General features: G+C 44.5%; 1 protein-coding gene across 1 annotated transcript in view; it reads right to left on the bottom strand.

Annotated features, from left to right (window-relative positions):
• SAXO1 (stabilizer of axonemal microtubules 1) overlaps nucleotides 1-18530 on the bottom strand; it is a 42176-nt gene that overhangs the window by 8702 nt on the left and 14944 nt on the right. Inside the window, exons 2-3 of the mRNA XM_074994103.1 lie at nucleotides 4111-4290; nucleotides 1223-1425 (exon numbers count right to left, since the gene is read on the bottom strand). Of these exons, the coding sequence (XP_074850204.1) occupies nucleotides 1223-1425; nucleotides 4111-4290 (383 nt within the window). The remainder of the gene's footprint in view (nucleotides 1-1222; nucleotides 1426-4110; nucleotides 4291-18530) is intronic.

The following is an 18530-nucleotide window of genomic DNA, read 5'->3' on the forward strand; positions in this document are numbered from 1 at the left end:
GGCCGGTGAAAGTGTCCGACTGCGGGTGCCCCCACCTGTCCAGGACTGACCAAGCCCCCCACCCTCTGTATGCCTTTTAGGGTGGGTAGAGGAGCTGAAGCTCTGCCCCTTTCGAGGATTTGTACAAGAATGCGGCGTCTGTTCCCCTTACTCCCTGTCAGGGAGGGAGAGGAAAGTGCACAGTTTGCGGCATTCCTCACTCGCGCTGGGGAGCACAGGGGCAGACCAGCTGTGAACTTTGCTCTTGCTCCCTGGCGGGGACACCAGGAGGAAGAGCAAACAGCCCTGATATAACTCTCGGGGGGGGGGGCTTCAGTCCCCCACCCTCCCCTCTCACTAGACCATGGCCCTGACCCCTCCTCACCCCCAACCCTAACTCCTGCAACCTCCACACGCACCAACCCCCTGCCCTGATCCACCCACATGCCTAACCCCGTCTTCAGTTCCCTGCACTCCACCCCACTCTTAAATTCCTTCTATCACAACTCCCCCACCGCACTCACACACACACCCTCCTGCCTGAGGACCCTCCCATGCGGCTGCAACAGGGCACTACCTGTATGGAAATTTGTTACTTTTGCCCCTGACCTCAAGTGTAACTGAGTGCAGTGTTTGTCCCAGTACACTCAGCCCCTACAGCAAGGGAAGCAGTGCAGGTGACTTTGTAGCCATTCTATGACTGTTCTGCAAGTAGGGTTTCACTCTCACTGAACCAAGAAAGATGATCCCTGCAGTGAGACACCTTATAGGGGTGGCAGTGAAAATTTAAATGGGGTGCAATGGTCCAGCAGATAGGGCACACAGCTGAGAGCGACAGAACCTGGTCTCCGTGTAGCCTTAGGTGAGATACTTAGTCTCACCTTCTAGTGTCCGACACGCTAGCCATGTGGCTATTGGCCAGTTGAGTGTGGCTAATCAGCTTGAATGATAAATATATTATCAGAATAATGGGGCTAGTTCACAACTGGTTGGACACCACAGTTCTATGCCTGACAAATGACCCAAAAAGAAAGTTAAATTAGATTACAATTCTGTCTTTAGGATCAGTCTAGCCCAGAGTACCCAAGTTAGCTGACTTTCTAGTAGCTCTCTTAAGGCTCCTGTGGAACCAACCTATAAAGGCAATAGAAGAACAACAAATGCAGAAATCTGTGTGTCCCCACTGTGATCTCCAAAAGCAAGATAATACAAGTGAATCCAACACAGCCACCAGGTTATATACCTTTGTACGTAGGTATTGTGTCCATCTTGACATTGGAGGTATAGTTAGTCTCACGAGGCAAGCATGGAGGAACTCGACAGACAGAATAGGGATTGTAGTCTTGTTTATATGTTGAGATCAAATCCATATTCTCGTCACTCTTGACATATTTTTCAGGTGGTTTGAATTTCACTGGCAACACTTCATGAGGTACAAAATCTCTCCTGCAAACAATAATGGTAATACGTTTTTCTTGTGTCTTTGTCTTGAGGAGTAAGTGTGTGTTCCTTTTGCTGGATGCCCCAAAAAGTTTGGCTAATGCAGTATACAAGATTTGCACTTGTAGGAAACAGAGCGCTCATACCACTGAAATGACGGGATGTGTGAAATGGGAGCATGGGCTCCTTTAAGTGGGCCAAATGCCTCCTTGTTTCAACCCAGTGGGTTTACATAAAGTTAATTATGGACTTCAGTGGAGGTAGGCCAGGAAAGAATCTAGCCAGAGAGTTTTGTGGTTTCATTATAAACTGTTCATATCATATGTTACTGGTAAGGTCCAGGTTGGTGGAGTAGGTAGGCATGTTCCTCTTAAAGCCTAAGCTGGGCCACATCTTTTAAGAGGCATGGCCTACGACAACACCATCACTACGTAATATTCAAGAGCATTAATTTCTTTAAAGCTGGAATTTTTCCAAAGATGCCGCAATGAGTTACACACCCAAATACCAAAACATTCAATGTGCGATGGGCACCGAGCTTCCTTCGGCTCCTTTGCAAAGCCCAGACAAAGCATTTCAGTCCAATGACTATTGTGAGATAAGTGCACTCCACAGCAGCCCAGCCAGGAAGGCACTGATGCATTTTCTGGATGGATCACCACTAATAAAAAAGATGTTAAGTACAGGTTCAACCTCTCTTATCTGGCATCCTTAAGACCTGACCAGTGCCGGATGAGAGAATTTGCCGGATGATGGGAGGTCAATATTTTATAGTACATTACAGACACTTGCAGTGCTTACTCACTCTTAGAAAACATTTAGGGGCAAAGTACAGCTAAATAACAGCACAGATCACTGAGAGCCAGGACTGGTGCCTGTACACCTTTATGGGATGATGGAAAATTTGGCCACACCCATGATAGGTGATTGTCTGGCCAACTAAAATCATGTCAGATTACAGAGTTTGCTGGCGGAGAGAGTGCTGGATAAGCGAGGTTCAACCTGTATTTCCTCAACTCGTATTTCTCTATTCTTGGTGTGGGAATCACTTCTATTATTTTGAAAAACAGAACAAAACAAAACCTATGTTACAATATTGTATCAATTGTACCTTCCTCCAGCACACCTTTCTTTAGAAACAGCAAGAGGTTGAGGCTGGATGACCACTACTGTTGTATTTTGATTAATAGGGTCTTATGTCATGGCTTAGCTACTTTGGGTCACCACAGCCACTTTGCACCAAACCACTGGCCAATTTTGGCCCAAAAGCCACAGTAATTATCTAATGTTGGAAAGAGTCTCCTGTGGCCAATGTAAGAACAACACTGCCACTACACTTGCTTGGTGGTGGAGGGAGCACAGCCTGGGCTTTCTATGTCCTGCTGCTCCTGTGCTGCTATATCACAGGGAGGGGGACCAAACCAGGCCTGGGGACCAAACCAATGCAATAACTGTCCCACTACTGAGACAGAACATTACACACTGAGTGGCACTGTATGGAGCAAGGATCTAGGCCTTTGGCTTTCAGAGATTATACAGAAGTTACCAAATCAAACCAGAGGACTGAGAATTTGGAAATGGAATTGGGGATGGAAATTTACATCTCCACCAGACTGGCAGAGATACCATGATTACAAGTCTTGAGTGGTGCTGCCTCCACATGGAACTCAAGTCCAGCATTTGCATGTGCCCTGTACAAGCATTCCCTCTCCGGTCACTTCACCTTCATCAGTGAAAGTAACCAAGGCTTCACAAACTGCATTGGGGAGCTACCCAGAGAAAAGAGCCATTAAAATAGTAGAAGAGGGAGGCTGACTGGTCACACAACAGCATACGTCCCTCAAAGAGAAGCAGGGTCTAAAAATTACCCACCACTGGCAGCTATTTGAGGGTTTTATTAGATGTAGCACAAATGAGTAAGGGATTACTGATGACTGGGCCTGAGGACACAAAGTAAACAAACAGCAAGATATTCAAACATCAACCAGTGGCCTTCATTTGAGGAAAGAGAAATCAAATTTCCTGCTGTGTATGGATGGCTCAGTCTTGCATTTCAGTACACCACCTGATCCCACGACTACCAAGGAGCCGGTTTACTGCTCAGTTTAGAGGGAAGTCAGAAAAGGACACAGTTAAACCTAAGGTCCTGTTAGCAATATGAACAGAAGCACAGTCGGACTTCAAAAATGGTTCAGCATTACACTGTGTGGTGCTATGTGTATCTCGTTCTCTCCATCATTATTAAAAACTCAGGGCTGCTTACGTGTACTGTTTGCAGGGCTTAACACCTAGCAGCCCCCTATGGTACTAGGTGGTGTATAGAAAAACAGCCCCCCAAACTAATGAGCTCAGGCCTTCCAGCTGTTCTTTTCCATGCTGAATTCCTGTTGGCTTCTCAGGGAGTCTGCCCCATGCTGAGAGTGGGTGAATGCTAACAGCCCAGCCATGTTTCTGTGGTCCTCTCTCAGCAGACCACATCTTCCCAGTCTACTGCCTTTCCAGTACACCCCAGACCCTGGTTCCCTTCCCTATTCCCCCACAACCCCAGGTGGCTCCCCAGTAAAAGTATCATAGTCCCACTCGGCAGCATGTGCCATTCCGCTCTCCTCAGACTCCCTGTGAGGGAAGCAATGATTAGTCCCTAGCCTTGTATCCAGTCTCTTATCTTCCCTCCCTTTCCCTGGTCCTTACTTGAAAGTTGTCATTCCCTCCACAGCCACCGGCTGCTTCTGGTAGGCTGCCTTCGGCTTGAATGAGTCTCTGGGACAGGCGTAGGGATACAGGGGGTATTGCTCCACGTACTCGGACAGGAAACATGGCTTCTCGCTCTTCTCATAGATCCTGGTGGGGAGATGCGGGCAATGGTGGCGCCTGTGCAAAAGAGAAGCATGGATGTTATTGGCTGAGCCCCATGAAAGAGCACAGCTATTGGCGCAGGGCTTCAGCAGCAGGCATTACAAACCACCACCACCCATCAGAAATAGCTAATTACAACTCGTGCTTGTACAAAGGCCTCCCTGTGAAAATAGAGACAGGCCTCCCTTAGTTATGCAGTCCCAGTGGCTCTCAAAGTTCTTTTTCACGGGTCACTTTAAAAGTGCTGGAGGACTCAGTGAACCGCCAAATGAGCTTTCCAGCTGTTGTTTGTACCATTAGTGAACTATTGCAAAGTGCTTTTGATAAAAATATTACATGAGACCTTAACCATTAACCTTTTTTGTGCTACAAATAAAAGCCCACAACTCATTTTAATATCTGTAGATTCACCTTTCCAATGCAAGGGGTGTGCTTGTTCTTGTGAGCAAAGTTCAGAGACGTTGGCCATGATGTGTGTCTGTTTTTAGCCTCTCCCTCTACCACCCCAGCAAGTAGGAGGGTCTCTCCTGCTCTCCCCCCTGCTGCAGTAGCCCCCCCCCCCCCCCCCGCAAGCTGGGGCTGGGAAGGTGGAGGCCATCCCCTACCACCACAGCTCTGGACTTGGGGACAGCTGTCTGTTTCTGGCTGCCAGGGTTCCCTGTAAGCTGAGCACTTGTGCAGCTGCACAAGAGAGATTCAAATGCTGCCCAGCTGATTAGCAGCATGTGGTTCTATCAGAGGTGCACCTGCCTGGGGGTCACATAAAATACTTTCTGCCAGTGGATGGAAAACATTAGCAGGAACATTGCTGGCTGCATCTCCCAACCCCCACCTCCCCCTCCTAGCAACCCCTTTTCTTGGCAAGGCCACCAGGCACCACCTAATTAGAGGAGCCACATCCACACACTAGTTAGGTAGGTGGCCCATCATTCTGTCACACATGGGTGCTCAGGCACACACCTTAGAGGGAATGCTCTGCAGACCACCTGAATGGAGAGGTCCCTGGGCCAAAGTTTGAGAGCCTCAACACTAGCCTCTCCTAATGACAACCTCTGTTGTTTTGATGAAGCAGTGGATTCTCCAGTGCCGGCTTCTCGTGCCATTGTGTACATCTATGACAAGTGTGGGGGGGGGGGAGGGTGCTACCAGGTCAGCACTCAACCACTTATGTGGCATTTCACATTCTGGCACTCTACATGAGCACTAAATGGCAAGGCAAGTGCAAGACAAGGGACGATCCAGTGGGAACAGCATAACCCTGTGCCCATTGACACGGCCCTAAAATGTCCATTGACATCAACAGAAGCAGGAATGGCACAAAGGGACCAGATCCCACAAGGTGCTGAGCAGCCTCAATTCCCATGAAGACTTGGTGGCTGTTTTGTGACACTGTGAAAGCCCGTCAAGTCTGATACATTGTACACTAGGGTATAAAGGCTTTGCTGAGCCAAGGAGGGCATTGCGGGGTCTGGGCATGAAGGGAAAGGGAGGCGGGGCACTTACCTGCGCTCTACTGCCCATGGGAATGTGTGATTCTGTGTTCCCCAGTGCTCCCAGGCATGTACCCACCAAAAAAAGACCAGCAGCAGGGCATGCTGCTGCACTGCCATTCTCCCAGCTGTGTGAACAGAGAGTAGCAGTGCATCGAGCCACTTCAGCCTCCATACCATGGGTGTGCCTGGGTTAGGACTACCTAGAATATGGAGGTTCTGCTGTATTACAATCCACTGCCAACTGGGCTTGTTCAGTTTGGAAAAGAGAAGACTGAGGGGAAACATGATAGCAGTTTTCAGGTATCTAAAAGGGTGTCATAAGGAGGAGGGAGAAAACTTGTTCTTCTTGGCCTCAGTGGATAGAACAAGAGGCAATGGGCTTAAACTGCAGCAAGGGAGGTTTAGGCTGGACATTAGGAAAAAGTTCCTAACTATCAGAGTGGTCAAACAGTGGAATAAATTGCCAAGGGAGGTTGTGGAATCTCCATCTCTGGAGATATTTAAGAACAGGTTAGATAGATGTCTATCAGGGATGGTTCAGCCAGTTGTTGGTCCTGCCATTGGTGCAGGGGGCTGGACTCGATGGCCTCTCAAGGTCCCTTCCAGTCCTAGTATTCTGTGATTCTATATTTGCTTTCTGCTAACTGCTTTCCTTCCTTTTAAACTTACTTACCAACCACACTTGCATCTAGCACAGGCGTGTCCAACCTGCAGCCCTGGACAGCTAGTAATGTGGCCCCCCACAAGATTGTAAACTTTTAACATTATTATGTGATTTGTATACATTAACTATATTATATATTTTATATGCGGCCCAAGACAATTCCTCTTCACTCAATGCGGCCCAGGCAAGCCAAAAGGTTGGACACCCATGATCTAGCACCTTTAAAAAAACCTCTCTGGTTCTTGCAACAGCTTGCAATATCAAAGCATCATAATGCATGGCTACATCTGCATACATATGGATGCTTCAAGTTGAAGCAGGTCATAAGTCAGCATTGTAAACAATAAACCTGTCAGTATGACTCCCTGAGGTATGTGCTCTGCAGGCTTAAAAAAATTCTTAAATCTAGTGCTGAGCTAAGCAAACATACGCTTTCAGATTAGACAAATCAAAACCAAAGTCAAGCGCACTCCATTTTTCAGTGTCAGTAAATCAGGGGCTTTATGGAAATCATCAGATTATAGACATTTCAAAACCATTCGCCAAACTTTGACTGATGCTAGCTGTAATTATGAAGATGCACCCTCAGCTTCAACAAATCCTTCTGTCTGGAAAGTTTTTACATACTATGGTTTCAAGTGACCCCCTGAAATCACTTCAATGCACCAAAAACAAAAAAAAAACAAAAAAAAAAAACAACCCGCAACTTTCTTTTGGACAGCACCTTGTATATAGTCTGTCTCTACTGTATGGTTAGTTACTCAGTCACCGCCTGTATATGTGTAAAACCCTATAAATCCTTGGATATCCACTTTGTATTCATGGGTACCCACTTCTGTGGATATCAATGCAGCGAGCCACAGCTCATTTTCTTGTAGCTAGGGATGCAGGTGCAAATACAAATTTTGCATCTAGGCCCATGCAGATTTGTAAGCAACAGCTTTGCATCCTGGGTATTCATAGCTGCAGATGTCAACGTGGATATCTGCAGCTCATTTTTGTGGCTAAGGATGGGGATATAACTTTTGTGTCTATACCGGGCTCTATTTACATGGCTCCTTCACGTAGCCGCAAATGTGAGACTGAGCCGTAGAGACTGTGACTGTAAACCCCTGCCCAAGCTCCAAAGGAACTTGGGGTACAAGAATAGAAATGATCTCCTTTTAAACAGCTTTTGAAATTAACAAGATTGTAATAGTTATTTTTAGTAATTATTGTTGCTAGTAAAGGTGGCACTGGAACTTTGTCAAGGATCCCCCCCTTTGTGCAAGATGCTGTACCAAAAAAAGGCACAAGGAAGACAGACGCAACCCAAAGAAAGACACATAACTTAGTGTTGATAACAGTGATCATTTAAAGCAAACTGAGTTAACCTAAAACTAGATTCAGCAAAGTTATGAAAGACATAATTGTAATAATAGGTCTCTAGACAGCACTAGAAGTAATGAAAATGTTTTGATTAAAACAGTTGTGTGTAATGGTTTCTTTGTGGCTTAAAGTCATGGCTCGAGGCTGATACATGATCTCTGGGCGTGCTGGAAATTGCATGAAGAGAACAGCTATTGCAACACCTTGTTCCAATGTGGAATGCTTACGGGCCAAGGAGGGGCTGACATGGGAAAGACTCGTGTTGTCTTAAAGAGACTCTAGACAAAGTTTTCAGTGGCCAGTTTATGCCCTGAAACATGCGAGCTGGGGGGCGGGGGGGAACATGCTTTTTTCTTTTTAATTCAGCCTCCTGTTGACATCAGTGTGTTTTGCTCAGTAAGGTGTTAGGGAACAGGCTCAAAGGAATTATAGATTGAAAAGAGCTACGATTTTTGTGACCAGTGCCTCATTCTTGCCAGTGGGTGATTACGTACGTCTGTACATTTTCCAGTGTTTTAATCCAGTCCCCTTTCAAGTAAGAGGGCTTCCCTACTTAATAAAGTAGATGTTAAATCAAATGTTTGTCCATCTACCATCAGTAACTGAGTATCCCAAGTTACAGAGGTAGCCACTGATCTATGTATGGAGGGCATATGTAGCTTCTGAATTACCTTCCAAACTGCAGCTCATAAGGGATGGACAGACTCTGCCTTCAGTTAAAATTCAGCCATTGCTTGACAAGCCAAATTTTCTACTCTGGCTATGAATCTTTCCATGAAATCATAAATCCAAAGGAGCCCCAGTAGATTCATCTTTGCCTTGGAGAAGCATTACGCTCAGATGGATGGTGGAATGAGAGAGATCATCCAAGTTTCTTACCATGTGCGAAGAATTGATTTTAAAGTGGCAGTTTCCAAAGAGCCGAAGAGAGCCTCTCCTAACGCAAGACTAGTGAAAATGACCTTGAGTGGTGGGCTGGTGCCAATTCTTAGATGCCTTTAGAAAAAATCCCAGATTTTGTCCAGCTGGAGAGAGGACAAAAGGGCAAATGTTGGCCTCAATCCTAACTCAGCTAGGCCTTGGTGCAAAGGGTTTTGTGGAAATGAAGATCCTCCCAGACACAAGCCACTCAGAAACAGAAAGACACAGGCCACTAATTTAGTCTCATGGAATTGTTATGAGTGTCCTCATAACTCTCCAGGGGAAAAATGGCCCCTGGCTCCTTCCACCTTCAGATGTACTGGCCTCAAGCCTGACCTAAGCCCCCCTTCCTTCTTCTGCAGACTGGACATGGTGCGCTTCCACTGAGTTCAATTTTGCAGTGAGCAAGGAGTGCAGGAAGCATTAATCTCCATCCAATTACAGCAGAACCTCACTGACTCCACCTCTTCAGATCATGGAGAAAACACCTATGTAGCAAAACACTAGAGGCAGTCAGAGCAGAATGTGTACCTCTGGAGTAAGTGACTCCACACAGCGCAGGGCAGCAATGAATTAGGTGCAAACTATCTTCAAACATGGGACATGCCACTGAGCAGGGTAGTGGCAAGCTAATAGGAGGTTGCCAAGGTGCATGGGTATTTATCACAGATCTTTACTGACACTAGCTGAAAATCCATTTGCTCTGTTGACAGTAGAAAACAAAGTGGATCCCCCTGTGTTGTTCTGACAGTCTCAATCAAACACCCTCAAAGGCTGAAGCCATTAATTCAAGGAGTGATTTCATTCATTTGCTAATTTGGGGTTGTAAAACCACAGGATACATCTTTCTAATTAGTATGGGCTCCTCTAAAACTTACACATCTAAGGGGAAACACAGACCCATAACATATGCTAATGTTAAGTAACCAAGCAGCAGTAAGCTGCACTCCTCATATAAACATCGACCCGGCAATCTCCCATCTCTACCTGCCCTTCTACGAAGCTGTACTCTGCTTTGGCAGCTGGTAGGTGAAATTAGAAAGGTGCTGATCCTCCTTTCCTCTGCATGGCATGGAAGGGGCAGCAATTAAATGGGCAAGGCCCTCTATCTGCCTGGAGCTGAAAGCAGGCACTCCAGGTGAACATCAGACATTTGAGGGCTCTGCATTTAGGAGCATTTAGCATGCCAAAAGAATGCAGAGCCATGAAGCTGTATATTCCATGGCAAGGTTGCAGGAGACCTAAAACTCACATCAAAATGATACAGTGAATAAGCCTGCTCAGCACTCCAGCACCACAAATCTCTGACCAAGTACATCTGAAATTGTTCTATGCAACTTCTAGGCTCCTTCCTGTGCCCTAACCTCACATCTTGCTCACTAACTGTACTCTCATTCGTGCTCGTCTTCATTCATTTGCTCAACAGACGGGGTCGCACGAATCAGCTCCCCTGGCAACAGCACAAAGATAGTACATGATTGGTGAGGACGCCCTTTGGAAAGGGAAAAGGCCTGTAAATAGCCTCAGTCTCCAAGAAACAACCTCATCACAGGCCCATGGAACCACAACAGACCAGGGCTGACACGCTCATTGTGTTGCACAGAGTCCATCATGGTCAGGAGGTAGCCTGGTTTACATGCAAACTCTTCGCCTGCCTCTGTATGGACACTCAGCCACTTTCAATTATTTTTTTCATTCTCCAAACATACGTTTAATATTTAATATCGGATCAGGCAAATAACACTTCAAGGTGTCTGAAAGTTAGCTGTTGGGGGGTAAACATCCATGACAGGGTAGAAAAGCAAATTTCTTTACTTCTTCGCCCAAAATTCTGATCTATGCAACCAGATGTTGCAACTTACAGTATCACATACTGTATCACACAATAAGCAGGAAAAAAATGATAACTGGTGTTAATTCACCACTTACATCTGATAAATTAGATACTTTTGCATACAGAGCCCCTTCCTTTAAAAATGTTTTTAAATGGACCCTAATGTAAATCACAGCGCAAGATACTTAAAAATAAGGAGTGGACCAATACTAGAGCTCAAGGTTTGCTTCACTGTTCCTTCTGTCCCAATAAATATTTATAAAACAATTATATGATTCTTAGACACTGAAGTCACCAACTTGTCATGTTTGGCTAATTGTATGTGACGCAGAGTTTATGAGTTAATAAAGCTGGGTGGATAGTAGACGATTATCTCACAGATTCTGCCTGACCTCAGACATACGGCGGACCACAGCTCACAGCACGCTGGCATGCCCCACAGACGAGCGTCAGTGCCTGCTCCCGCGGACAGTGCTGTAAGCTACATGTGTGCAGGTTGCTCTTCTGGGCTAGCGTAGACATAGCAAAGTCTTGTTGATGCAACACCCCCACCCCCCTGGCCGCAGCCAGTGCCCCAGCTAGACAACGTGAATAATTACATGGCTCAGCTACAAAATTTGGGAATGAATTTAGTGATGCTTATGTGCATCTTATACTAGAGAAATTACACCAGTGGACAAAACTACTAATAAACAAAATGGAGACCTATTGTATTCTGCTGAAACTGCATCACAAATGCATGATAAGTAAACAAGTCATAGAACAATAGAGCTGGAAGAGACCTGAAAAAGCCATCAAGTCCAGACGCCTGCCCTAGGCAGGCCCAAACCCATCAGATCAGCCCAGCGAGGGCTTTGTTGAGGCGAGACTTAAACACCTCCAGGGATGGAGACTCTACTACTTCCCTGGGTAGATCATTCCAATGCTTCACCACCCGCCTAGTGAAAAAGTTTTTCCTAATGTTCCACCTGGACCTTCCCAACCACAACTTGAGACCATTGCTCCATGTTCTACCCTCTGTGACCACTGTGAACAGCCTCTCTCCAGCCTCTTTGCAACCTCCCTTCAGTAAGTTGAAGGCTGTTACGAAGTCCCTGCTTCAACCTTTTCTGCTGCGGACTAAACAGTCCCAATTCCCTCAACCTTTCTTCATAGGTCATATGCGCCAGCCCTCTAATTACTTTGGTTGCCCTCTGCTGGACCCTCTCCAGTGTAGCTACATCCTTCCTATAATTGGGGGCCCAGGACTGGACACAGTACTCCAGATGCGGCCTCACCAAAGCCGAATAAAGAGGAATAATCACTTCTCTGGATCTACTGGCAATGCGCTCCTTGATGCAACCTAATATGCCATTAGCCGTCTTGGCTACAACAGCACACTGTTGACGCATGTCCAGCTTCTCATCCACCACAACTCCCAGGTCCTTTTCTGCACAGCTACTATAGAGCCAGTTGGACCCCAGTCTGTAACAATGCTTGGGATTCTTCCAGCCCAAGTGCAGGACTCTGCACTTGTCCTTATTGACCCTCATCAGATTTCTTGCAGCCCACTCTTCCAATTTGTCTAAGTCACTCTGGACCCTATCCCTACCCTCCAGCATATCTACCTCTCCCCCAAGCTTAGTGTCATCTGCAAACTTGCTGAGGGTACAATCCAACCCCTCATCCAGGTCATTGATAAATATGTTGAGCAGAACAGGTCCCAGAACCAAACGTTGGGACACTCCACTGGAAACCAACCACCATCCCGACATCGAGCTGTTGATCACTACCCGGTGGGCCTGACCTTCTAGCCAGCTTTCTATCCATCTTACTGTCCATTTATCTAATCCACATTCCTTTAACTTGCTGACAAGCATATTGTGGGAGACTGTATCAAAAGCTTTGCTAAAGTCAAGATAAATCACATCCATTGAGCCAGTTATCTAATCACAGAAACTAATCAGATTGGTCAGGTAACTATCCACACTAGAATTTGGCTGGTACCAGTGGGTTACTAATGTTAATTAAAGTATTTCCATGTCTTTGTCTATAGCAGGACACACAGATGACAATAACTTATCAGTGGGTACCATGATTGTTACTAAAGGGCAACGTGTCATGAATTAACCAGATGTGGTTCTCACAGCAGCTGAAAAGCATTGGTTTTATATTCCACCCAGTCTCCCTTACTGCCACAGTTAGGGCATTGGTCCAGGGCAGACTCAGAGGAAAGAGGTCTACCTGCTGGGTCACCTGCGCTACTCCTGAATCTGAATTTGCCTTATCGGTTTCTCATTCAGGTGCTGGCCAGGCCTGGCCAAATTTATACAGATTTCTGCTTCAGATCAGATACCAGCTGTAGGACAACACTATAGGAAGCATGAAAGAGTCAGGAACAGAGGATCGGGGAGCACATTCTAGTGCTACAACAGAAGTCGTGGCAGATTCATGTGCATTAGTAGGAGCATTGCCACTAGATCTAGGGAAGTGATTATTCTTCTCTGGCACTGATAAGGTCACACCTGGAATACAGCATCCAATTCTGGGCCTCGTGCCCCCATTACTGAAACATGTGAATTAACTGGAGATCGTCCGGAGGAGGGCTGGAGCAGATGACTTATGAGGAGAGGCTGACGGATTTTGGCTTATTTAGTTTACAGAAGAGAAAAGTGAGGTGGGCGTTGGTAGTAGCCTTCTACTACCTCAAGGGGGGTTCCAAGGAGGATGAGGAGAGGTTGGGCTCTTTTGTGACATATGACAGAATGAGGAGCAATGATCTCAAGTTGCAATGGGGGAGGTCTAGGTGGACATTAGGATAAACTATGTCACTGGGAGGATAGTGCAGTTCTGGAATGAGGTTCATAAGGAGGTAGTGACGAGATATGAGGCATACTTAGTAAATAGCAAGAGTAATTTATCATTGAAACAATTTACCAAGGGTAATGGAGAATTTTCCATCACTGACAATTTTTTAACTCAAGACTGGATGTTTTTCTAAAAGATCTGCTGCTGTAGAAATTACTTTGAGGAATTTGTGTGGCTGGGATGGGGAATCACCAGCTCACAGTCCAGATCTGGACCACAGCTTATCTGGATCCAAATGACAAGTCTCAGGGCTCCCATCCCTGCCCAGATCCCCCACCCACAGCCCCCCCACCCGCACCCTCATCTGGTCTAGGCCCCCCCGATTCCCAGACTGCTCCAAGACCCTTCCTCCCACCCACCCGCAATATATCAGTGAGGTGGAGAGGTTTGGGTTTGTTTTTTTTTTGTTTTGTTTTTGTTTTTTTTGTTTTTTGCATCTCACGTTTGTAGCCCCTGAATGATTTGTCTATGGGTCCGTGGCTCCAGAGCCATAAGAGGTTCCCCACCCCGTTCTATGGCTTATGCCACACATGAGGCCAGAGTTGATGATCACAATGATGTCTTCTGGTCTTAAAGTCTGTGAGTCTGAATCTGTCTTCTTGCAGGCTAGCAGCATCATTAGCACAAAGAGTGATAAGCAAATTAAACCGCATGATTAATTCCATTGTTATAAATAAGGTGTAATTGGTTTAAAGCACTTTTTACATAACTTTTTTTAACTTGGCAATGTCTCCCTTTTAGTTACTGGTATATAATTAGGTGTTTCACTAGCTCCTTTTTGCATCCCTCAGTCTTAGCGCTATGCTTTGACCACTAGACTATCCTACTTCCCCTAATTAAAAACTGCAGTGAACTTATTAGAGTCTAAATGTTGTTCTAAGAGGGAAAAAATGGTTTATTTAATCACTTTTTTAGTTTCTCCAGTAAGAATGAAATCTACTGTGATGTATAACTTCAAAAAAACAATATTTACTATTGGTGTGCAACACATTTTATCAGTAGCACAAATAACAGTCAATATAAACTACAGAAAATTTTTTTCATATGTGTCTCTAAAGTTAAGCACCTAAATCCATGCTGAGTCACCAAATTTAAAGCAGTCTGATGGAGGCAAGGAGCAACCAGAACACCTATTAAATTTTTGCTTGATTGTTTAGAGTAGTGTTTCTCAGTGTGTGGTATGTGTAGCACTGGTGGGACATGAAAGGATTTTGAGGGGTACGTGGCAGGAAATAAATTACTAAAAATCAGGAGCTAAGTATTGGGACAGCACTGGGAGAAACACCCATAAGGCCGAAATCCCGAAAGGGGTATGTGAATGTTGTAAGTTTGGAGAACACTGGTTTAGAAAGTGTTCTAACTGAAACTGTTTAAAATACATGCATCAAACTGTGCAGGTGAAAGAAGGCAAAGGCAATTACAGAAAATCACTGGTGTTCTAAAGTGTATATTGCCACCCTGTGGAAAGTAGCTGCAAAGTAAAATGGATGAGCATGAGGGAAAATGCTATTAAGTTATAAAAGCAGTGAGAGCGAAAAAGGCATTGGTTAACAAATGGAAGTTAAATCCTAGTTAGGAAAATAGAAAGGAGCATAAACTTTAGCTAATGAAGTGCAGAAATATAGTAAGGAAAAGCCAAAAAAGATTTTCAAGAACAATTTTTAAGTACTTCAGAAGCAGGAAGCCTGCTAAACAACCAGTGGTACTGTTAGATGATCATGATGCTAGAGGAGCTCTCAAGGATGATACAGTCAGCATGAAGAAACTAAATTAATTCTTTGCATTGGTCTTCATGGGTGAGGACATGAGGGGGATTCCCAAACCTGTAACTTTTTTTGGTGACAAATCTGAGGGAAATGTTACAAACTGAGGTGTTGTTAGAGGTGGTTTTGGAAAAAAAAGAAAACTTGATGAATCAAAACAGTAATATGTCACTAAGACCAGATGATATTCACCCAAGAGTTCTGAGATAACTCAGATGTGAAACTGCAGAACTACTAACTGATTTGTAACTTAACCTTTATATCAGCTTTAAAACCAAGGAAATACTTCACACAACACACAGTCAACCTGTGGAACTCCTTGATATTGTGAAATCAAGGAATATAACAGGGTTCAAAAAAGAACTAGATAAATTCATAGAGTACAGGCCCATCAATGGTTATTCGCCAGGACGGACAGGGACAGCGCCTTAGCCTCTCTTTGTTAGAAGCTGGGAATGGGCATCGGGGATGTGTCACAAGACAATTACTTGTTCTGTTCACTCTCTCTGGGGCACCTGCCATTGGCCACTGTCACTGTGACAGAACACTAGGCTAAATGGACCTTTGGTTTGACCCCATATGGCTATTCTTATTTAATAAATGGTGCGAAGGGAGAAAAGTAAATAATGGTGTTCTGTTCAACACATTCATAAATGATCTGAAGAAAGGTTAAATGCTGAGCTGGCAAAATTTGCAGATGATATAAAATTTATTCAGGATAGCTAAGTCAAAAGCAGACTGCAAAGAGTTATAAAGGGATTTCACAAAACTGAGTGAGTGGCCCATGCAGTGGCAATGAAATTTAACATTGATAAATGCAAAGTAATGCACATGGCAAACTATAATTCCAATTATAAATTCAAAATGATGGGGTCTAAATTAGCTAAAGCCACAAATAAAGAGATCTTGGGGTCATGGTGCATAACTGACTGGAAGTATCTGCTCCATATCTAGTAGCAATCAAAAAAGCAAAAGAATATTAGGACATTTGGAAATGGATAGACAGGCAGACTATCAAATTATCACTATATATATCGATGGTATGAACACGGTGTGCAAATTTGCTCACCCCTTTGGAAAAAAGATTTATTGGATTTGGGAAAGTTATAGAGGAGGGCAACAAGTACTGAATGTAACTCCATTTAAGAAGAAATTTAAAAGAGTGGGACTTTTCAGTTTCAGAGATGATAAATAGGGAGATATAACCGAGGTCTATAATATCATTAATGATGTGGAAAAACTGAACAAGGAAGTGTTCTTTACTTCTTCAAATAACACAAGAACTACAAGTCCCTGAATGAAATCAATAGGCAGCAGATTTAAAACTAAAAAGGTTTTTCTTCACAGTCAGTTCATGGAAGTATTTGCCAGAGGATGTTGTGAAGACTGAGACTATATAAGGGGGGGTTCAAAAGCATATGTTGTCCCACAACCAAGCCTGTGCACCAGCTTATGATAGAAACTAATCAAGTCTGGGACTAGGGCCTCTCTTTTTTCACAAAAGCTCTGGGTGCTGCTCCAATGACTCCACACCTTCAAGGAGCTTGATCAGAGGCAAAGGGAACCAAAACGGCATTTAGCCTCCCTGTGGAAGGTTCTGACCTCTCTGTCATCCCCTGATATCTGCCCAGGGACATGTACATTTTGGAGGCCTGCCCTACGGACCATCCACTGGAGACTAACCTCAGGCAGAACAACAATGGAGAAAATATCTGTAACCTGACAAAGAAAGCCCTCACCCCCACCTGCACAGCTCTTTCTGCAGAAGGGGTTGACTGTACCCAGAATTAATAGCATGGAAATGTAAACCAGGAAGTGTTTAGAAATGTGAGATCAAGGGAGCACTTCAGTAAAGATAAGAAATTGGCACCAGGCTCATAAGCACTATGGTAATACAAAGAGCAAACAAAAACAAAACTCAAACCCAACTCATCTTGGGTTTCTAAACTGAATAGCTGTGTAATTCCATTATTGTAACTTTGCTCTTTGGCTATGTCTAAAATGCAGGCTTCTGTTGGGAGACTGGAGGTCTTCCTGGCAGAAGTCTGCTGTCTCAGGCATGTTCTGCCAACATCCCTGTCTTCCTCATTCCGTGTGGACGGGCCAAATGTTGGGAAAGCCTCTCCCGACACTGCTGTTGGCAAGAGATACACGAATGTGGTGCACAATGTGTACATCTTCGGCCAATATTTCTCGTCAGTCTAGGCACAGCCTTTGGGAAGAACCACTCTTGTGAAAGGGTCCACTCTTCCTTAACTCTCAGTTGTATATACAGATTGCATGCTCAGTTAGGGGAGTGAGAGGGTTTTCCCCAAGATGTTCCTAACCCATATGCTATAAAAGGAAATAAAAATAATAGACAAGTAAGCAGTCTTTTCCAACAGATTCCAGCAACAAATCTTTGGAGATGTTCAGCGCTTCGCATCTATATGCCAGCTCATTCTCTTAACAGGAATTATGATATATTTTATAATGGTGATAAAGTTAGTCCTAAAGTAGTTTTTTTCTACATATCCCTAATGAGTCTGTTCCTGTTCCCACTGAATTCAATGGGAGTGGCTTTGCTGGGAAGGAGTGGATCTAGTCTTTGCTTGTTCATCCAAACTAATTATGAGAATCCCCATATGTGTTGAATGGCTTCTTTAAAAGTATACAGTGTCACACTAATCTGTCATACTGGGTATTGTAATGCGTTTGGCCAACTTTCTAAATTATTTGCACACTGTACAGGGGTAGCATTTAATTACTCTTTTTCTTTTACTCTAATCTGGATAATAGCTTCTCATACGATTAAATCTCTATGGCAAAGTGCAGCTCACTATGGAAATTTAAACACAGCCATGGGGGAGGGTATGTATAACTACAGCTTTGTTGACACACACATTCCTGAATCACTTCCCAGCAGTCTGCACAGCTATGCTAGAGATCCCAAAACTGGCTCCACAGCACAGACTAAATACCTTTTTGTTGATAGATTTAGATTTCTTCACATGTAATGCAGACAAACATTGTAATGGACAAGGCCACAAATAATTACATGCAGCATATGGCTCCTGGAATGTGCTGGGAAACATGAACAAGCTTTTCTGAGAGATTTAGCAATTGATTTTAGTGCATAGGAATTGTGCGGCAGCTCTTTAAATAGCCTATAAGCTCTACATGGCCTTTGCTCTCTTCTGTGTGACAGAAGCCCCCAGAGGACCCTGCAGGAGCAGCAGTATGTAACAGTAGCTAGGCCTTGTACAGTGTCTGTAGTTAGTAGATATGGTTAGTAGACCCTCATTGCATCCAGGTAGGTCTTTAAACAAGCTTAATGGAAGGAACAAAAGAGTCAACAGTATCCTTTTAAATAGTTTGTGAAGACT

The sequence above is a fragment of the Carettochelys insculpta genome, chromosome 5 (assembly GCF_033958435.1).
Source record: "Carettochelys insculpta isolate YL-2023 chromosome 5, ASM3395843v1, whole genome shotgun sequence".
Lineage (NCBI taxonomy): Eukaryota > Metazoa > Chordata > Testudines > Carettochelyidae > Carettochelys > Carettochelys insculpta.